At 43.3% G+C, this 23,434-nt stretch overlaps 1 protein-coding gene across 4 annotated transcripts in view; it reads right to left on the bottom strand.

Annotated features, from left to right (window-relative positions):
• Window positions 1-15,117: 15,117 nt before the first annotated feature.
• Window positions 15,118-23,434, bottom strand: part of PHACTR2 (phosphatase and actin regulator 2) — a 69,499-nt gene continuing 61,182 nt past the window's right edge. For all 4 annotated transcript variants that reach the window (XM_075267876.1, XM_075267873.1, XM_075267875.1 and 1 more), the window contains one exon: window positions 15,118-23,356. In XM_075267876.1, the coding sequence (XP_075123977.1) occupies window positions 23,341-23,356 (16 nt within the window). In that variant the 3' untranslated portion in view covers window positions 15,118-23,340. The remainder of the gene's footprint in view (window positions 23,357-23,434) is intronic.

Genomic DNA, 23,434 nt, shown 5'->3' with positions numbered 1-23,434 from the left:
GAGAGGATGCCCAAAGCAGGATGGTTTGGGGCTATAGCTTCAATTCAACATGGCAAATGGACTCTCTCTAGATCTTCTCCCAGAAGACACTAATTTTGAGGCACGTGACTCAGATGTGGGAGAGAGATCCCTTGGAGAAACCGCGGCGCCAACATCAATCAGAGATACAGGAGTTAATTCTATGGAGGAACATTGGGGTTCTATACCACCTGGTGAGAAATTTAAACGAGTTTTCCTGAATGCTAACACACTTATAAAAACCATGGGAACACAACAGGATATGTTTGATGGGATTTAAACAAATGTGAATCCAAAGACTTCTCCTGGCTGGGTCCTTTTAATATCCCAAAAATGAACATCCTCCCCAAGCTACTATAGTTATTCCAAATGATTCCCATCTCTACATAAAACCAGTTCTCTTCCATTCATACATTGATCGCTAGATTCATTTGGCACGCTATAACCTCAAGAATAGTCAAAAACATTCTTACCCTGGCTAAATCACACGGACGACTAGTAGCTCCAAATAGTCCATTATACTACATGTTGTCCATGGCCTCCAGAATTCTCCACTGGCACCTTCATAAACAGTCTAAATTATGGGTTCAACTAAAAGTCACCCATCCCCTTCACTGCTAGATACCCTGCCTTCCGGAGTCTTGGACAGTGTCAAGGATTAGCGTCAGTAGTGGTAAGCAAAGCGGGTTCACAACAGATAGAGACTGTGACACTGCTTGTAGGGTGCAAACAGGGTGCAAGGTTTTTAAAGTCCAAAACTTAAAGAATAGCCCTCTTCAGCAATAAACAAAAATCTGCTCCTATTAGCTCTAACTACCATAGATGTTCCTGTCTATACAAAGTGTCGTTCTACCAGGTACTGGACACACAACAGTAATAAGTAAATTATCACTCACAGGCAGAGCACAGAGGTCCAAACTTTACAACTGCACCCCATTACTGATGTGCGCACCGTAATCCCTCAAATGTGGAAAACCACACGGCACCTGAAAACTATTCCAGCAAAATCTGCTTTTCTAACGTCCAGTGTTGTGCCTTCCCTTCCAAGCCGTGTGATCAAACATCAGTTTGCACCTATTTGTGGGGTATTTCTGTTCTCGTAAGAAATTGCATAAGAAACTGTGAGATGCATTTTCTCCTTTAACCCTTTGTGAATGTGTTAATTATAGGGCTAAATGAATGTATTATTGGGAAAAAATTAAATGTCTAAATTTTACCTCCATATTGTTTTAATAACTCTGAAATGTTTAAAGGGTTAACAAACTTCCCAAATGCTGTTTTGAATTATTTGAGGGGTTCAGTTTTGAAAATTGGGACATTTAGGGGCGGGGGTTCTAAAATATAACCACCGGTTTCAGTATAAAAACTATTATTACTATCACTATTATTATAGGCTATGGGGTCCGCAGGTATCCACTTTTTAAGCAGGCAGATGTCTGTCTTTTGGGTCCCCATGCAGACCAGAGTGCTAGTGTGAACCTATGGTGTGGAGGTGGTAGTAGAAGAATTGGAGGTTTTCACAAGATAAGGGAACATCTATAATTAGGTTTTTTAGGCCTTCTGATACTTAATGTCCGTGAAGTTTGCTGGACCCTGTGTAACACACCATGAGAATGTTTTTCCTGTATGATAGTGAGAAAACTTAAGAAAGCACCAGTCAGCGATATTTCATGTTAGTCAGTGCTCATTGGGGCCAATTTCCTCTGGTCGTTCTAGTAGATTCTGGCATAAAATGAGCCAGAATGTGGAATGCCTTGGCACAATTTGTTGGTTCTAGTTTGAGTTAAATTTTTTAAAGGAATCCTTTTATTAGAAACCCCTTCTTACAATAAATACACATAGGGATAGCCTTAAGAAAGGCTATTCCTCTTTTACCTTTATTATTCTGATCTGCACCGCCGTTCCTGAGGAATTTCTTCTTTCTTCCTTATGCAAATGAGTTTTCTTGCAGCACTGGGGGCATTTCCCAGCACTCAAACATCACTGGGGGCGTCCCCTATACTGTATGAAAAGTCTCCAGCAACGGCCTCCACCTTCTTCTCTCGTGGCTCCTGTAGGTCGGCCATTTTCCTGTGGCCGAATGGGAGAGGCATTGATAAATGTGGTAGATTTTCAGACTTGTAAGTTTTCACCGTCAAATGAGATGGAATTAGTAAATCTGTCTCATGATCTAAGCATTTTGATACCATCATTACTCCCAGTACAGGTGGTGGGTGACAGAAGGATACTGTCTGTGGTGACCTCCATGCGGGAGAACAAATCCCACCCCATGTATGGGATCCTGATGGGACTTGGCAGCACTGTAAGTGACCATCTGCTTCACCCCAAGTATGAGAAGGAGCGCTATCGCAGGTCCTTCCTTCCAACCGCGACCAGGCTGTATAATCTACATCAGACCAAACGAAGAGCACTCCGCACAGAGAACTAATGATTATGAGGATGACCATGAGGTCTTCCTCTTTCTCTTCTGTTTTTCCTTAGCTGCCATGGACTCCTAGTATATCTTCTCTTCTCAGCTTATCTGTGTCTACGTCTGTAATATATTACTCTGTATTATCCTGTATCTGTATTACTATGCTGCTGTAACACGCTGAAATTTCCCCAATGTGGGACTATTAAAGGATTATCTTATCTTATCTTATATACTTTGCATTTATTCACAGCATATCTTGTTTACAAAGGGAGATGTTCTGGCATCTTCAAGGAATTTTTTGCCTATATATGCAAGCATTTGCTTGTTTTGTTCAGTAATGGATGGCATTTTCAGACAAGGCAATAACCATGAATGAATGTGATTTTGTCTGATTATCAATCCATGTAAAGAGGCGTTTACTCAAATTTTGTACAGAGTCCTAGTAGTGTCTGGAATAACCAGGGTACCCTACAATGTAAAGACGACCAATCATTCCATACTCTTAACAGTTAGTTCTTAGTTGCAACACTCTGTACATATGCATATACATATTTCATGGAATGGGTATCAAAGCTTTTGCTCAGTATCTTTCTATTTACATTGCTATTAGCATTTTAATAGCAGGTTATGGCCCATGTGGTTAACCTAAAAGTGAACTTTTCAAACTATTTTTTATTACTTGGACTCATCTAGGGAATGTAATAAATTTGTGCAAGTAACTATTGACTTTATCCAGTCCTATGACATTCCTTTAAACATGTTCTGCTGCTGATGGTCCTTTTTATGACAGTTGTCTGACCCTGCTTAGATTATTTGGATGTTTCCAATAGCTGATAAACCATTTTTAGAAGAATGCATTCGTAAGTGGATATAAAACAATTGTGAAGTCATACAAATTTTGTAAGGTAGGAAGTGAAACTATTCCTGAAGCCTCGGCACCAGCTCTTCTCCACTCTACTACACTAGACCACCAAGAAGCCAGGAAACCATTAAAGGGAATGTTGTGTCTTTTTTATATCTGGGCAATTCTGCTTTAGTGGAGCGGGTCATCAGTGTGTGTGTGTGTATATATATATATATATATATATATATATATATATATATATATATATATATCCGTTACAGGCCCTAGCTGGAGAGGAAGATGATGCCTCTTCTCCAGCTCCTGAGCTCAACATACCTGAATTAGAAATCTCACCAGATAATTTTTGTACTGCACAGTTGAGAGATCCCACTCTTGCTAATGCTCATGATAATGTGATAGTTGTTATCGATGTGCCTCAGGAACCTGATGCTGACCACCGATTCCCACATTTTGCTATGAATAATGACCTCTTGTATCAGGTTGCAAAAAGTAATGGGGAAATTGTGGAGCCAAAGCTATACCACCGTATGGTACTTGATATGTCCCATAATCATGTTCTTGGGGCAGAGAAAGAAAGATTATGAATGATAATCTGTTTTCCCTTAGCCAAACAGCAGCACAACTGGGGTATTCCTGCCCCTATGAGCTGTTAGGACAGGTGGAATTTTTAATTACCTAACAGCTTTTGACCTCTATAAGAGGCCGGAAGACCTGCTCCTCCCTTGTGTTAGTAACAAGTATGATATACAGAGCAATTTATGCCAAGAGCTACACACACATACACAAAATCTGTACAATAGCACCTCTTAGGGAGGGAGCCTTGTGCTGCTGTTTGGGCTAAGGGAAAACAGATTATCATTCATAATCTTTCTTTCCCCCTATGCCCAACAGCAGCACAACTGGGGATTTAGCAAGTATTATCTCCCCTAGGGCGGGACCTCCTGGCAGGCTGATGCCAAGACGGAGTGCCCAAATGCTGTAGCATCGGCCATACGCCAGTCCAATCTGTAGTGTTTGGCAAAAGTCAGCTGTGAGCTCCAAGAGGCTGCAGCACATATCTGCTCTAGAGAGAGGAACCGTGTCTCTGCCCATGATGTCGCCACTGATCGGGTGGCATGGGCTCGTAGGAAATCTGGAACAGGAAGATTCTGAGCCCGTAGGGAACAGCTGATAGCTTCTCTGATCCATCTAGACAGGGTTACCTTTGATGCTTTAGCGCCTCTATTGTGGCCAAACACATTAACCAGAAGATTCTCTGATCTTCGGAACGGTGCTGTACGATCCAGGTAGATACGTAGTGCTCTTACCAGATCCAGTGTGTGTAGCTTCTCCTCCTGCTCAGTGGCAGGGGAGGGAAAGAAACACGGTAGGGTGATCACTTGATTGGTGTTCTGAAGTGTGGGTACCTTCGGCAAGAATCCTGGGACGAACCTTAGCTGTACTCTGTCAGGAAAGAAAGTTATGAAAGGTTCGGAGGCTGCTAGAGCCTGCAATTCGCCAACCCTCTTGGCGGAGGTTATTGCCAACAGAAAGGTCACTTTAAATGACAGGTACTTCCAGTCCACTTCAGATAATGGTTAGAAAGGGGGCGCACATAGCCCTTGTAGAACCGCGGCCAGGTCCCACCTGGGGACAGGGGGCCGTACCTGGGGGCGGAGCCTGGCAGCCCCCCTAAGGAACTGTTTGACAAGAGGATCTTGTGATAACCGTGTCTCCAGGAGAGCAGATAGAGCTGACACTTGAACCTTGAGGGTGGCAGGTGCTAGTCCTCTCTCCAAGCCGTTCTGTAAGAACTCTAGGACTGCATATCTGTCTGGATCGCGGTGGCTGCCTGTACACCAATCTCGGAATATCCGGGCGATCCTTTGGTAGCTCTGATTGGTTGCCTCTGCTCTTGAATGGGCTAAGGTACTTAGCACTCCCTGGGACAATCCTCTGTCTGCGCGTATGGCGCGGTTAGCCTCCAGGCAGTGAGGTTGAATTTGTCTAGGCCCAGGCACGGCCGACTGTTCAGTGACACCAGGTTCCTGACTTGTGGAAGCCTCCAGTAGTTCCCCCGACTCATAAGGATAAGGTCAGTGAACCATGCCCTTTTTGGCCAGAACGGCATGATCACTATTGCCGAAGTCTGGTCCTGCCTGAGTTTCGCCAATACCTTCGGTATCATCGGGATGGGAGGGAACACGTATGCCAGTTCGAACCTCCATGGTATTGACAGGGCATCCACAGCCAAAGGGTTGTCTTCCCGGTACAGGGAGCAAAACCTTTCTACTTTGGCATTGTGTTGGGTGGCCATCAGATCCACCTCGGGGAGACCCCACCTCCTGGTCAGGTAGTGGAAGATGTCCTGGTTCAGGGACCATTCGCCTGCGGTCGGCCGGCCTCTGCTGAGTTGATCCGCTAGGATGTTCAGGCGGCCCTGGATATGTACCGCGGCCAGCTGGGAGAGGTTTCGTTCTGCCCAGGAGAAGATCAGGTTGGTGACTTGCATGAGCGAGGGGGACCTGGTTCCTCCCTGCTTGTTGATATAGTGGACTGTCGTCAGATTGTCTGATCTTACTTTGATCGCTTTCCCTCGTAGAAGTGGTGCAAATGACAGAAGGGCTCGATGAACTGCGGTAAGCTCGCGCTAGTTGGATGAGTGCGTCCTCTCCCGCTGATTCCATGTACCTTGAACCGGGGTCTCCCCCAGATGAGCTCCCCAGCCTGTGAGGGAGGCATCTGTAGTCAACAGGGTCCAGGCGGGCTGGACCGAGGACTTCCCATCTCGCAGATGGGTCCACCAGGGCAAGGTTTGCCGGGTGCTGATGGTTAACTGGATTGGCTTCTGTAAACCTGAAGGACTGTGATTCCAGACTCTCAAGATCTCGTTCTGTAGAGGGCGCATATGCCATAGGGCCCAAGGAACTGCATCTAGGGCAGCGGACATCAATCCGAGGACCTTCATCGCCGTCCTGATGGTGACCTTCCGTGTGGAAGACAAATGATGTGCCGCCCGAGCAATTTTCCTTTTGCGAGGAGAGGGTAGAGAGACCGTCATGTTGAGAGAGTCTAGAATAAGTCCCAGGAACTGAACTCGTGTTGATGGCACCATCACTGACTTCTGCCAGTTTACCAGCCACCCCAGCTTGTCTAGTAGAGCTACGACGGTCTGCACCTGCGTGGTAAGAACCTCCTTTGAATGAGCCTTCAGAAGCCAGTCGTCCAGGTACGGGACTATGAATATGCCTTGAAGGCGCAGGGCGGCAGCGACCGGAGCTATGACCTTTGTGAAGGTGTGGGGGGCGGAGGATATGCCGAACGGGAGGGCTGCGAACTGGAAGTGCGCCTCTTTCCCCTGTATGTCTACGGCAATCCTTAGGAACTTTCGGTGTGCCAGAAAGATGGGTACGTGGAGGTAGGCGTCCTTCAGGTCCAGAGTGACAAAGTGATCTCCAGGGTGCATGAAAGGTAGTACTGACCTTATGGTTTCCATGCGAAACCGCAGCCTGCGGATGAAGTGATTCAGATACCTGAGATCGATGATCATACGCCACTCGCCTGATGGCTTGGGGACCAAGAAGACTGGAGAGTAGACGCCTGTGCCTTGTTCTGCGCGAGGAACCATCTCTAGCGCGGCCTTGTCCACGTACTCCTGAATCAATCTCTCCAGATGAAGTTGTTTGGGGCCCTGAAGAGGGCGGGTTCTTACCATCTTCTCTGGCGGCTGGGAAACAAAATTAATTTTATAACCTTCCTGGATCATCTGGATGACCCAGGGGTCCCGAATATTCTGCCGCCAGGCCTCCACATAGTGGGAAAGACGACCGCCCACCCCAGGAGAGGGGGGGGGAGTAGGAAGGGGGGTGTGTACTGAGAGGGAATTAGAAGGGGGCATTCTTACGGCCACGAGATGAGCCCCGACCTCTTCCTTTCCCGGATCGCCGCTGGCCTCTGGTGCCTCTTCGAGTGCCTCTTCCTCGAAAGGAGGTACTCCGACCTTCAAGGGGCTGTGGCAGGTTCTTGCTCTTAGAGTCGGCCCAGCCTTCCATGATGTGGTCGAGCTCCCTTCCGAACAGCCGTCCGGGCTCAAAGGGGAGACCACAGAGGCTATTTTTGGAAGTAAGGTCAGCCTTCCAGGGCTTCAGCCATAGGGGTCGGCGAGCCACAGTAGCCAGTGCCATGGATCTAGCCGCCAGACGGGTCTGAAAATGGGTAGCTTCTGTCAGGTGATCCACCAACAGCGTGATGTCGGACACTGCCGCGAGGAGATCATCACGATCCACGCCGGAATCGATGTCCTTGGCCAGGGATGACAGTTCTGCGCGTAAGCCAGTTGCTACCTCATTCGCGACCATGCCCAAAGAGGCCTGGGCAGAGGCGGATGAATATACACGCCTCAAAGATCCTTCGACTCGGCGATCCATGGGGTTCCTGAGGCCCGAGCCGTCCTCTGATGGAAGGATGGAGCGCCTTGATAACTTGGCCACGGCGACGTCCACCTTTGGCGGGGGACCCCACGCCTTTAGTTGACTCTCAGAGACGGGAAAAAGTGCCTTGAAGCGTGTGGATGGCGCAAAGGATCTCTCCGGGTGCCTCCATTCGCCCTCCATCAGGCGGAGCATCTCCGAAGAGGGCCTGAAGGTACGAGACCTACGGCTAGAGCCTTCCCCACCTTCCCGGTCTCTGATTCTTAGGGTCTTGAATACTCTGGACATTTTGTCCAGGGGAAAAATCTCCTTCTCCTCCTCCGTACTAGAAGACGACTCCACATCCCTGAGGCGCAGCTTTTCCAGAGGCGGCAGGGACCATTCGCAATCCAGCCGTGGCCTCTTGGCCAGGGAGACGGCTTCCATTCTTTTCATGGAGTCCTGGACGTACCCCTTCACCCAGGACACCATCTCTCGCATGGGAGTTGTTTCAACAGAGGGGGCCCTGCACCCCTGACAGAAGCGATATTGGGAGTCATCAGGCAACGGCACTCTACAAGAAGCGCACGCCAGATGCTTCCTTTTGGAAGTAGCCTTCCTTCTAGGCGGAACAGTGGAGGAAGAAGAAGACATTCTGAGGAGGAAGAAAAGGGATACACTAACTACTTACTGCACTCAGAGATGCAACTCTCCAACCCTCCCCCCCCCGGCCATGTCCACCAAACCTTAGTCAATGAAGACAGTTCTCCAGCACAGAAATTGACCAGGGAGCTTCACCAACTGATGTGCTTGCAACCGGAGCGACAAGCACTAACTGAAGCTCTAAGGGGACTTAAATAGGCCAGGGGGCGGGGTTTTGCCCAGAGCCCCGCCCAAGGGGTAGGGGCTACAACGGAGCCAGAATCTCATGAAAAAAAAAGGGGAGGGGAGAAGACAGGGGGAGGGGGATCTGACCCAGGTATGGTCCCCAGGACCGGGGGACCCCCCTCCCGAACTACCGTGCAATGCTCGTGTCTAGGGGTTGTTCTCTTCCCGTCCGCCGCGAGACCCGCGCACTGCGCATGTGCGGTGGATCCTGTTAGACGGCGGACCGGAGGAACCTGAGAAAGGTTCCTAGGTCTAGCGTTCCTAGGGGAAAGCCCCGACCCGGCGCCCCAGGACAGGAGCGTGCACGAGCCGGCAGGGTCCCCGCCGGGAGAAGGGGACCTCTGCTGAAAAAAGAGGATGTCCAGAAAAAGATCTTCTGCTGTCAGGTACCGGTGGGGGAGAGTAGTGGACCCCTATAGGAGGTCAGAACATCTGCTCCCCCCCTGACCACCTGTCCTGTCCCACAGGACAGAAAAAAACACAAGGGAGGAGCAGGTCTTCCGGCCTCTTATAGAGGTCAAAAGCTGTTAGGTAATTAAAAATTCCACCTGTCCTAACAGCTCATAGGGGCAGGAATACCCCAGTTGTGCTGCTGTTGGGCGTAGGGGGAAAACACAGGAGAGGATTCTCCAAATATTTTATTGGCCAGGCGTGTACAGGGAAGTGAAGGACTACTGTGCGTCCTGTCCTACATGTCAGGTACATGCCCCAGCCCCACATTTCCGTAGCCCCTTGGTTCCCCTGCCCATCATTGAAGTGCCTTTTGAAAGGATTGGTATGGACTTGTTCGGTCCAATAGTCAAGTCAGCTAGAGGTCACCAATATATTCTGGTTGTCTTAGATTACACTACTCACTATCCTGAGGTGGTTCTCTTGCATAATACGACATCAAAGAGTATTGCCTGTGAGTTATTCTATATGTTTCAAGGACAGGCATAGCCAAAGAGATACTGACCGACCAAGGCACACCGTTCATGTCAAAGGTGATGAAAGAACTATGCAAGCTGTTTAAAATTACCCACATCCGGACCTCTGTGTATCACCCCAAGACAGATGGGTTAGTGGAGCACTTTAATAAGACTCTCAAGCATATGCTTAAAAAGGTGGTAGAAAAAGATGGTCGTGACTGGGATTGCCTGTTGCCATACCTGATGTTCTCTATTAGAGACGTTCTACAAGCGTCCACAGGTTATTCCACTTTTGAATTAGTCTTTAGTAGACACCCCAGGGGCTTACTTGATATAGCCAAAGAAACCTGGGAAACGGAGGCTTCCCCATACTGTAGTGTCATAAAGCATGTAGCTCAAATGCAGGATCGCATCTCATCAGTCAAGCCAATTGTAAAACAGCATCTGCAAAGAGCACAAGAGGCCCAAAGCAGAATTTACAATCGTTCTGCCAGAGTCTGAGAGTTTAACCCAGGGGACAGAGTCCTTATTTTGGTGCCTACTGTGGAGAGCAAGTTGTTAGCGAAATGGCAAGGCCCATATGAAATTGTGGAAAAAGTAGGGCCAGTCAACTATAAGGTTCACCAACCAGGGAAAAGGAAGCCTTTTCAAATCTACCATGTGAACTTGATTAAGCCCTGGAACCAGAGGGAATCCTTGGTGGCCTCAAATACAGAGGTGGGTGATTCGTTGCCACCAATCCCTCCAGTCCGTGTGAATGAGACCCTCTCAGTGCCCCAGCAACAGGAGGCAAAAGAGTTCCTGCAGAAGAATAGACGCAAGTTCTCTGATCTACCAGGGCGTACACACCTGATAGAGCACCATGTAGTGACAGAACCTGGGAGGAAAGTAAACCTCAAACCCTACAGAATACCAGAGGCATGTAGGGAGGTAGTGTCAGCTGAGGTTAAACGTATGCTGGAGTTAAGTGTAATTGAGGAATCCAAAAGTGAGTGGTTTAACCCAATTGTATTGATACCAAAGCCCAATGGTACTTGGTGGTTCTGCAATGATTTTAGAAAATTGAATGAGATTTCCAAGTTTGACGCTTATCCCATGCCCAGGGTTGATGAGCTGATTGAGAAGTTGGGTAATGCCAGGTACATAACCACACTGGACCTTACAAATGGTTACTGGCAAATACCTTTGTCTAAGGAAGCCAAGGAGAAAACTGCCTTTATTGTTCCAGAAGGGCTGTTCCAGTACAGGGTTATGCCATTTGGTTTACATAGAGCTCCTGCTACCTTTCAGAGGTTGATGGACCAGATCTTGCGGCCACATCGTGACTATGCAGCGGCTTACCTGGACGATGTGGTTATTCGTAGCCCAGACTGGGGAAGTCACCTCTGTAAGGTGCAGGCAGTACTGGACTCCATAAGTGAGGCAGGCCTTACTATTAACCCTGAGAAATGTGCTTTAGGGCTGGAGGAAGCCAAGTACCTGGCTATGTCATTGGCAAAGGGGTAATAAAGCCCCAAATCAATAAAGTGGAGGCAATAAAGAACTGGCCAGGCCCACTAACCAAGAAACAAGTCAGGGCATTTCTTGGCATTGCTGGCTACTACCGGAGGTTCGTGCCAAACTTTGCCTCTATTGTAGCTTCTCTCACTGACCTGATGAAAGGTGGAAGTCAGTGATGATCCACTGGACACCAGAGGTGGCGTTCCAGAGGTTCAAGCAAGCTCTATGCCAGCAGCCAGTGCTGATAGCCCTTGACTTTAGGAAAGAGTTCCTGGTGCAGACAGATGCCTCAAATGCAGGTTTAAGAGTGGTGCTGTCCTAGGTTGTAAATGGTGAGGAGCATCCAGTAATGTACCTGAGCAGGAAGCTGTTCCCTGCAGAGAAAAACTACGCCATTGTGGAAAGGGATAGCTTGGCCATTAAGTGGGCACTGGATGTCCTGAGGTATTACCTCCTGGGCAGAAAATTTAAGTTAATAACTGACCATGCTCCCCTTACATGGATGAAAATGAATAAGGACAGAAATGCTAGGATTACCAGATGGTTCCTATCCTTGCAACATTTTTCTTTCAGTGTGGAGCATAGACCAGGTAAATTATTGGGAAATGCTGATGCCCTGTCAAGGGTCCATTGTATGATGGCCACAAATGCCCAGCCCTCCGGTCTGGAGAAGGGGGGGGGGGATATGTAAGCCGATGACTGGTTAGGTAATGGAGGGGGTGTACATCTCACCCAGGCTACTAAGGTGGGTGAGATGAGAAAATTCCAGAAAGAACGTTTCTCAGCAGATAATTTTGTCTGCTAAGGGTTATTTGAAAGTTCCGGTTACTGGGCTGGATTTTTAGGAATGACAGGTAGGATTGGTAGTGGGACCTGTCATTCCACCCCCCTCCAGTCTACACTTTGGGGATGTTCCGTCAGCGACTCAGCTGCAGATAGTCTCCTCGTCAAGGAGGCTTAAGAAACCAGCTCCAGCAGCAGACTGGGACAGAGTTTGGCTGGAGAGCTAACAGAGAGGTCATATTTTTGGAGCTGAATGATTCTACTGGCTTTTGGATTTCTGTGATTCTAGGTGAGGTAACCTATTCTATGTTGAGTTAGAGCCTAGCCGGGCAGGGATTTATTTTTGTATTGTTTCCTTTCGTTGCTGCACTCTCTTTTTTTGTTTTTTGAGTGAAAATAAAACTCTACTTTTGTTTTGGGCTAAAGAAACTGGACTTGTGTGTCTATGCCACCCCACCTAGCAACCTCAGACCCTGACAATATATATATAATTATTTTGGTTGTCTTTCTGAGATAAACTGGGACAAATCTTGTTTGCTACTGGTCAATGATAAAGGCAATTATTGTGGCTTTTTGTCTGGAATTAGAGAGCTAATCAAATAATTTATCTTCTATAGATTAAATTACTCCTTTTTTTGTTAATTCTCCTGTATGAAATTCTAAGTGGATGTTTAAATATTTTTTTTTTAAAAAAAACTTTTATGGGTGATATCATCTAGCAGGTTGAAAAAGTTAGAATGAAAAAATATATACCGTATATACAGTATATGTACAGTATATTGGATCCCTTATAATGCAGATGGGGGTCTCTACATTTACTAGATTTTGAGTGCTATTTTTAGCTTCTAAAATCCTGTATTTTGTAGAGTGGGACTTATTTAGTATAAGTTCATATAGATTTTTTTTTCAGCCTTCAAAAAACTCAGTTTCAGGAATTAGGAAATTTCGACATGTTTTTTTACATGATACTTTTTTTGTTGCATTTTTCATTACGGTTTTTGACTCGTTTTCTTGCTCCAGCAAAATATATGGAACTAGTAACTTCACTTTAACCCCTTCCCGCCGATGTCATTTTTTGATTTTCGTTTTTGACTCCCCTCCTTCTAAACCCCATAACTTTTTTTTATTTCTCCACTCCCAGAGCCATATGAGGTCTTAATCTTTGCGGGACAAATTTTTCTTCATGATTCCACCATTAATTATTCTGTATAATGTACTGGGAAGCTGGAAAAAAATTCAGAATGGGGTGAATTTGAAGAAAAATGCATTTCCACGACTTACTTACAGGCTTCGGTTTTACGGCGTTCACTGTGCAGCCAAAATGACACGTCCCCTGTATTCTGTGTTTTGGTGTGAATCCAGGGATACCAAATTTATATGGTTTTATTTACATTGTAACCCCTTAAAATAATCCAAAACTGTTAATAAATTTTTTTTCTAAAAGTCGCCATATTCTGACAACCATAACTTTTTTATATGTCAGTGTACGGGGATGCATAGGGCGTCTTTTTTTGCGGGGCCGGGTGTACTTTTTAGTTCTACCATTTTTGGGAAATGCTATTGCTTTGATCACTTTTTATTCAAATTTTTATCAGAATTAAAACAGTGAAAAAATGGCGGTTTGGCAATTTTGTCAATTTTTACCACTACAGCGTTTACCGTACAGGAAAAATATTTTTATAGATTTTTAGAGCGCGCGATTTCGGACATGGGGATACCTAACATGTATGTGTTTCACAGTATTTAACTACTTTTATATGTGTTCTAGGGGGTGATTTGAATTTTTAATAATACATAGTTAAACACCCGACATGCGCCGTATTAGTACGGTGGATGTTGGGAAAGGGTTAAAAATACCCTTGCAGTTTTTGCAAAAACCACATTGCGTTTTTTGTCATGGTTCCACCCAGGGTCGGACTGGCCCGCCGGGAACCGGTGAATCATTGGTCGGAGCCCCTAATCAAGCACCTGACCAATGCATCTGCATTTGCCTCAACACACACGGGCCCCCATTAGCTGATGCTGAAGCTCTACATGCTGTCCTCCCGATATATAGGGACAGTATATATATCGGAGGACAGTCATTCTGTGTGAACATACCCTTAGGGAGAATAAATCTGATATTAGTAAATTGAGGGAGGGTGTCTGGAGTGAGGTTTTCAATTTTTTTTTTGGAATCCAGTTTTGGATTATGAGATTTCCAGGGCTATGACAACATTTACATTTAACAGTTTTCTGGTGTCAGTTCTAATATAATAGTTCTTAACTGGTGTAGATTTCCATTCTGGCACAGGGATGCCGCAACCTCTTCATAAATCTCTTGTTCCCTGTTCTATTTGGAGCCTTTATTAAGACTGCTGTTCAATACGCCAGTCCTAATTAAACTTCCACATTGATTTTTTAAGATAGTGGCTTTCCAATAGGTGGTATTAGAGTATGCTGACATGGTGGAATTTGCATTCCATGTGTGAACACTTCTGCGCTGCTAGCCGCGACGGGATGCTGGTGCTGTGAATCAGCATCCAGTCACGCCATTCCTGCTCCAGATTAGGCCCGAAGAATGGTCCTAATCAGGACGGAGCCCTATCTTGCCGCAAAATCTGCGGCAAGATAGGGCAGCTTGCTTCTTTTTTCCGCTACTAGCTATTGACTTCAAAGGGAGCCATTTTTTGTGGTGATTCTGTATTAAAATCCACTCCAAAAAACTCCATGTGAACATACCCTTAGAAGCAAAGTTTTTTTTCTAAGCTACTTCACATGGTTATATAAGCATCAATGTGATGATGCTGGTGCTCAAACCTGGACTGTTTGTTCTACATGAGGCTGCTCTAATGCTTTGTACAGTGCTAATGTTATATCCCTGTTCCTTGAGTCCAATACTTGACAATATCTTGCTGGCCTTAGAAGTATCTGACAGACACTCTATGCTGTTATTTAGTGTATGATATTCCAAGTACACTCAATTATTCTACCTTATTCTGTAATATCGTTTTCATAGTAGTTGAACATAAGAAGCTTAGGGAGCCTTCACACGGAGTAAACGCGTGTGCATTTTTGCAAAATACACGTGTAAAAATACGCCTCTAAAATGTCATTGAAGTCAATGGGAGTCTTATTTTTACACGTGTATTTTGCCAAAATACACACGCGTTTACTCCATGTGAAGGCTCCCTAAGAGTGCAATTGTCTGAAATTATGAACCAAATAAAATCATTGATATTGGAAGGCAAGTAAATCACAATAACTTGATTTGTGATCATAGACAGGCAAAAAGGTTTTTTTTTTCAAAGTTTTTTTTTATTGAGGTAACAATTGTATTTCATTATATAATAAGATCTACACATTGTTCTAAGGCACTTGAAAATGTGCACATCATTAAACTCTACAATATAGTAAGACTGTATACTGAACTGAATTTTGATTGTTATGAAGTATATAACACAAAATAAACAGAATAATACATGATATAAAAAGATAATACATTTGTTGCCTTTCAGATTACACAAGTGGAAAATATATATTATAATACATATATGCAAGTTGTGTTACAGTACAGATAAAGAACAAAGAATATTCTTTTGCTATTTAACCAGTGTACATTTCCAGTTATTTACACTGACAGAAAATACTCTGTGCATCCTACATACAGCAATGGGTCACTATTCACTACAAATCAAAATATATCTTCATCTACGGATTACAGCTGCCACGCTAAATAAAATCTTCATCACGTCCACAAATAAACCACAATTTATACCCCTGTATATATGTATTAAGGCAAATATTGCAATGTCATTTATAACACATCAGATGGACACATCTGACGCTTTTTATTTATTTTAATAGCGGTTACACATATATACTTATATATATATATTTAGGGCATGCTTTACCGCTCCTTAGTGACAGCTATGTAAAGATAGAAACAGTTCTGTAAAGCAATGTTAAGCATGACCAGATAATGAAGCAGTTTTCACTGGTAGATACATACAATGCATAAAATCACCAAAGCAGAAATTTCTCAGTACGGTAGCTTTCTGCCTTCACCTGCGTGAGGCGCCATAATGCTTGTAAAGAAACTATAAAAAGCAGCCAGAATAACTTACAGGTCATAGAACCAGACACAGAAATATTAAGTGACTTGTCTAGTGTTATGTAAGGTTAATGGCTGTATTATGAAATGGTATGCAGCACATGAAGGACCAAGGTGCTAGAATGGTGTGGTGGAGCTGCAGTAACCACATGCCGATTACTTGTCACTTGTAGCCATGGCATGTATAGGAGTTAATCCATGGTGTGGGTATGTTTAACCCCGCATTCACACTGCCGTGGGTGCTCTGGACTGAATGTCATGCTGGGAGAAGGACTCCGAGCATAATAGTTATCTTTGCTGCTAGGAGTCACTGCCTTCCAGCAACGTATTGTCCTGTAGTCATTCTAATACATCCAGCACACACACATGAAACGCGGTCCTGTGAATGTAAGATAAAAGAAAACTTAGGGTAAGTTTACATGGTGAAAATATGCCTCCCATTAATTTTAATAAGAGACAGATGCTTCTTTTTTCTGCTACCTGAAATAGAAGTTTTTCTGCCAATAGCAGAACCTGACATGGGGATCCACAAACATGGATGACCCACTGATGCAATACTGACCGTTTTTGCAGACCTACAGCACGGATGTCTTAGTGTTTACATCCATATGCTTTACAGGGTTTGTTACAATTTATCCAGGTATCAGAAATATGCATCACCGGAACGCAGGCTGTTTTGCTAACAGATCATTGTCTTCATTGGACCTATTATAATAGGTTGTAGCAAGCTTAGGAAATACTCCCACATTGCAGATTTATTGCAGACATTTCTGTAAAAGTCTGTTCCATTCTTCTGAATGGGGTTGCTCTGCTGGCCAGCATATGGATTTCTGCAAGCCCAAACCAGAGGCAAGGAACAGATGGAGGTAATTTTGCAATATCAAACTTTCACCTCCAAATGTAAAGAAAGTTTTTTTCATTCTAGAAAAAATAAGCCTAAATTTACATAAAACTAGACAACCCCTTTACAGAACGCTACAGCCAAATAAAACCCAAGAGTTGTACAAGAGAATACGAAGGCTAATCATTCACATTACAGTACTGGTAGTAGAACATTCCCTCAGCTATCTTGCCCAACCTATTCCTACTAGTGCATACTTTGCTCCACCAGCTCTCTGGTGGCAGCTTATATCCCTTAAAGGGGTTTTTCCATCTCACTGTTTCAGCAGTTTGCCTATTGTCTCCTCTTCTCACTTCCTGTATTTCTCCCCCCTCCATCCCTTGCTGAACAAGACACTGAAGAATCACAACACTTATGCAAATCAGATAATATGCACATGCTTGTAGAAAACGACTCAGTGTTATCTGTGTGTTTACATATTGAAATAACAGACAGGGCTTTATCAGCAAGCTGCAATTAGCTGAATTGATTGTCCTGCCAGCAGAGCTGTATATAACAGTGAGAGCAGTGAGTCACTTGTCCTATCACACAGGTCCGTGGTTATGGTAACGCTGTTTAAACTATGGGAGGAATAATTTCACATAGCAGGCAAACAAAGCAGTATTTCTAAAGCAATATATTTAGGAAAAGTCTTCAATTTACATAAGCTACCAGTATAGATAGGATCTTTGAGATAAGACAACCACTTTAAGAACAAAAGCATGAAACATGTTAAAATCCAACTCCCCGATCTTACTTTCTCCAACCTCTGCTGTGGGAGAAAGAAATACTATTTGGCTGGCTGGTCCCTGTTTTAGTCAACAATTGGATAATATTTATGGCCACCATAAGAGAGGCAACTATTTATTGCGAACCTGCACATTTTCCACTGGACATATCAAGGTACTTTTAATAGCATCCATATAGATCCATCACATTTTTTTGAACGATATGTGTGATACATCCTCAATAGCAACAGGAGTTTGAGTTTTCCTGTAAAAAACTTAGAAACGTATATTCCTACATGGAAGAATAAACTAATTTAAAAGTGGCCTGGTGAGCTGAAATAAGGCACAGATTCAATAGAGAAATTAGAATAATAGAATAAGGTTATGTTATGGTGATGAAAACCATGGTGTTCTTGCTTGTGTATAGGAATTAGAAAATACATTACTTCCATTTTGTGCACACAAATATAAATACTTTGGCAACAACATAGGAGTTGTTGAATACCTTCATCATAGTCCAAGAAACAAAAGCAATGCAGGAACTGCCTACATCGACCAATGCATTTACTCTCATTTCTCCAAGGCAGGCCAGAACATGGAAGACACAAACCAGTTGGTTCAGACATTAGTTTCATTTGTGTACATCATGGATAAATGTTTTTGATAAGTAGCATAATTACATGGTCCGAAAAGTAAAAGTGTCACATTTTGACAATATACTAGAAATTAGGACCCCCAAATGGTCACCAACCTGTTATCCAGGACAATAACAAGTGCCCAGTAGCTTCTCTAGAGAAATTGAACTGACTGGCTCCCCTTCTGACTTGAATCACATCCCACAGGCTGTGTACACCATTACAAGGCAGAGTTGAAGCATGTACAGCATTGTACAGTCTACGTGTTCTGACTTCAACAGCACAATAAACAATCCCTGGATGCCACTGGAGGTGGCTTGTTGCGAAGTACCAAGCCTGGGAGTTGATAATCAAGCAAAGACTGAGCAGCGCAACTTTTCTGGAGAATGGCTCCACCCCTGTATTATACTGTTATGGGAGCACTAAGTTAAAAAGAAGAGTTTCTCATTTGGGATATCCTATTGATAAATTGGGAGAAAAATGCTGTGGAAAAGACTGCAGCGGGATCTCATCTTTTTTTTCCTGCTGTGTTTTTCACAGAATGTCTGCACAGTTGTCTTCTGCGAACTTTCTAACCCTATTATACCTATACGGAAAACGCCAGTATTTGTGTAAGTATAATTGACATGCTGCGATTTACAAAAACTGCTGCACATTTTTTTCTGCAATGTGTGGATGGAATTAACCATAATCATATTGTAAAAAACAAAAACACTGTGTGAACCCAGTCTTGTGCAGCCGAAATAAAACATTACATGGGCATTTATGGTTTTCAATATATGACGGCAACAACCCTCAAGCGTTAATGGTTACAACTGATAGATTACTTCAGCATCCTTGTAAGAAGTTTTTATGTGAATATTATAAATATAAGCAGGGTTTCTTTCTTAGATCCTACACAGCTACAAACAAACATTTCATTGTCATTCATTGGTCTGTATCAGTAAATTAAATATAAATACATCCATTGGTGCAGTAACCAAAAACCTGCACAGGTTTGACTGCCATTTACATAAAAAAAAAAAATCTTTGCATGATTTTTACAACATTCCAAGTCTTTAACAATGCACAATTTATTATACAGGCAGTATTCATCATGTCAATCATGACATTTTTGCTTATATAGGCATCTTATGTAAATACATTGTTCCCGTAACATACAAAAGAGAAAAGTTCAACACTGATGCGTACGACATTGATAAATACAAGTATGTGGCTAGATGGTCCACTAACACTAATAAATGAAGGCAACCACACTGAAGACAAAAACTCCACATATGTATTCTGGTCAGTCTAAAAGCTGTCTTTAGTCACTCAGCAGATAAAATAATTTGGCCCATATTTACAATGACAACATTACAATATACCTCGGCACTTAAAATATCTAGAACAAAAATGAGTTCTACTAAGTACTCAGTCTGCAAAACATTCACTCCAGTCTCTGCTTAAGATTGTGCACCCCTTATTACATAATTCGCAAGACAAAGGCAATGTTTTTTCTCTATCCACTTGCTGCATTTTATGAAGCTTTTTATCCAGCTTGTATGGTTTGATGGCTTAGTGAATCCTAGCCTGTAAGAGATTAGAATAGTATAATATACAGGAAAGAAAATCAAAAAGATTATGTGGTGATATACAACGGGCAAAAGGATTCGGTTTACCAAAAAATGACCCAATTACTACCTGGTTTGTAGCTAATCCTTCCAAACAGGCAAAACAAGGTGATTAAAGAAACAACAAAAAGAAACTCTAACATTAGGCCAGGGTCCCAAACCGCAGCGTTTTATAGTCTCTGCATAGTGGATGGGATTCTAGCGAATCCCATTCACACACTGCGGGAAAATACGAATCACAATTTTGCAAATCGCAGCATGTCAATTATACCTACAGAAACGCTGGCGGTTTTCCTCTAGGTATAATGGAAGCAGAAAGAATTTCTGTGAAAAGCGCTGCAGTAAAAACCATAATGCGTTTTTTTCCACAGTGCTTTTTTGCTGCAGGCTGCTACATAAGCCCTTAGCCTCAAAGTTGTTGCACTTCACCACTTTAAAACTACGGCAGATGATGGTAAGTTTAGGCACCCTTACACATAAGCGAAAAATTCAAGTCCACTGACAAGTTGACTTTTTTATGTGCGTGGGGGACTTACGACTCTTCCTAGACATATGATGTCAGGGAAGGAATGGTTACGTTGAATTTTTTACTCTCTGGTGTCTGGTAGCAACTTCTCATCTCTTCATGAAAACTCATGCAGGATCAGCTGAGCATACAGGTGTTTGGGAAAGTCAGATGGAATCGCTATTCATCAAATGAGCATTTGGCCAACAGCCTGAAGGTGTATGGGGATTTTGAGAGGAAAGACCAGTATCTTACAGAAAAAAAGTTTGTGAAATGATTATGTAAGATCACTCTAAAGCTCACTATACACTTAAGAAAAGCTGTCATACAAACACATTTGGCTAATAGCTAAATCTGGTAATCTCTCTTATAAATATGCACATTTAGTCAAGCATCACTGTTTATTGTAATGGGAAATAAGATGCAGCCAAATCCTTGTGTCCAAGGGGCATTTCGAAATCCCATATGCTTAATAATTCGTAACCTGAACATGTGTCAACCACTGGAAGGCCCCCAACACATGAGAACTTCTGTCAATTGCACTAAAATTGTCAGGTTGGGCCAGTCTTGATGCAATGTGAAAGGGCATGTTAAATTTATCCACCTTTTTCTAATGTTGATGTCCTATACATAGGATAGACCATCATGTTTAGACCTGCAGGGTTCTGGACCTCTTCAGATTAGCTATTTTGGTGGCAGTACAACTCCCAATAACGGTTACATACCAGGAGCTGGGCTGCTGTAGGCCTAACAATGGATGGCCAATTCTAAGGATACGTCATCAATAGAGATGAGCGAACACTGTTTGGATCAGCCGATCCGAACAGCACGCTCCCATAGAAATGAATGGAAGCACCTGTGATGCTGACATTGCCGAACAGTGTTCGCTCATCTCTAGTCATCAATACTAGAATAGAGGATAATCTCTAAATTGTGGGAAAAGATGTCTGTATTCCATGCTGAAGAGCTTAAACTGTATTGTGCTCTTCACTACAGATATAATATTAAAATTGTACACAATAACTTATAAAAAGAAAGTCAAAGAGTTGTTCAGGAATTACAGGTTTCGATAAATAGGCTGAGGAAGGTGAAAAAAACCTCACCTGTCCCTGATGCTCCGCTGTGTCCCACCACAGTCCAGTGTGGTGGCGCCCCAGGCTTGTTCTGGCAGAAGTCCTCACCACGTGTGACCACTGAGGCCAATCAGCGGCCTAAGAAAAGGAACCAGGATGTCACAGGTGATGTATATCAGTGATGACCCAAGTCACATGTGGTGAGGATTTCTGCAAGAACAAGCACAGGGCAAGGCTGGGGTGCACCGGCGACAGGCAAGTATGTTTTTTTTTACACTTTCCCCGGCCTCCTTATCCAAAACCTGTAATTCTTGGACAATCTCTTTAAGGGTAGGTTACACTACCGTGTAATGTCTGTTGCTGTCATCTTAAGACGGAATACAGCAATGGACATTAATAATGGCAGTGTGTGAACATAGCCTTTGTTATATATGTAACAGAGCATTTCTGTATGCACATAACTCGGTAGAAACACTGACCCCAGCAGAGAGAAGAGTAAATATCTAATATGAAAGGTAAATGCATTAAGAAGCAATACCAGGATAAAATATAAAAGTAAAAGTTATGATAACAGCAGAAAAATATTCCTCAGATGGGGTGAAATTGATTCAAGCTGCAGCAACGACTAACCACAAAAAATCCTGGGAGTGATTAAATAAGAAAAAGAAAGTTTACTTTACGTTTCTTCACATTTCCAGCAAATGTTCATTCAATAAAAATCCTCTCCTCCCATTGACATAAAGTGCACTTAGATAGTTGATAATCCATTACAAGACTGACACTTTGGACATCTCTAACTGGATACAACGTAGAATTGTAAAATTGCTGAGATGTGCTGCTTTGCTGGTCAGTCATCTCATACTTAGAATTTCTCAGGGGTGTTGATCCTTAAAAAAGAGAACATTAACTGAGGCAGAGTTGAGCACAACAGGAGCTCCAGTTATGCAATGCTGGGGGAAGGGGGATGTATGGGGGAGTGTGGATGGGGAATGATTACTAAGAAGAGAAAGGAGCTGACTAGATGGCCAGTAACCATTCCATATAGTTATGGTATGCAGTGCAATAAGTCATGCATATATTTGATTCTCCATTATAAGTGCTAGCTATTAATGTAAACATAGTAGGTGCCTGACTGCAGAAAAATATGAAATACACACAAACATACATGACAACTAGTTACACTGCCAATCCTTACGTCACATTTCAGCTATACTCCTCTTTACAGCCTTGATGGGAATGCCAATGCAGGGATGAATAAATGCCTTCAAAACCTGGGGACCCCTGCAAACAGCAGTCTTATGCCCTAGTTGCCATGTATCCAGGACATGGAGGTCTGCCCATCGATTAGTGTTGTCGTCTGCAGCTGGATTGTCCCCATATTCTCTCATATCACATTTAATCATAACATTATATCCAATGACAGCTATACATACAACCCTATTTCTTCAGTGCAATCCCAAAGGAATGTGGGTAGTAGGCTCCTGTAACCTCCTATTCCACTTGTAGAAATAATAGACAAAACCCTTTTCATTTTGGCCAGACTTCCACCTTGTTCATCAACAAACTGACTGATACAGCTAGCCCAGGTAGATTCACAGAGCTTGAATGGACTTGTAGCTAGTAGTTGCTATCAGTGGCTTATTACTTCACATACATGTTAAGTAACTATCATAGGTTAGTGTGGTTGTAGTTTCGGCACTGAGAAGTTTGTAGGAAATATGCGATTCTCTTATGAGCGTAAGCCAACATGGCGATTAGAATCACAGCGGTCAATAGATATACGTTGCTGCGGGAGTTTAAGGCAAGGTCCTTTTATCTCATAATAATTTATAATACTTGATTGTTTGGCCACATATCGGAAGCCAAAGAGGAAAAGAAACTGGGCAAATGAAAGCATAAAAGTAAAGACTGAGGCATGTTCAGCGTAGCTGCTTCTTTTCTAGGATTTTAAGACTTCAAGAAATGAGCATGTACTGAAGAAAGCCAGAGAACTCTTGTAGAAAATATATTTCTCCAGTGTCATTTGAATTCTGAAATATTCTTCATTTTACTATGGACGGTGAAATCTGAAATAGGAGAATGCATTGTTACATAATTATATAGAGTATATGCTAAGAACACTATATTAGAAGGAACATATACAA

The sequence above is a fragment of the Leptodactylus fuscus genome, chromosome 3 (assembly GCF_031893055.1).
Source record: "Leptodactylus fuscus isolate aLepFus1 chromosome 3, aLepFus1.hap2, whole genome shotgun sequence".
In the NCBI taxonomy this organism is placed as follows: domain Eukaryota; kingdom Metazoa; phylum Chordata; class Amphibia; order Anura; family Leptodactylidae; genus Leptodactylus; species Leptodactylus fuscus.
This window is presented reverse-complemented; position numbering and strand designations above follow the sequence as displayed.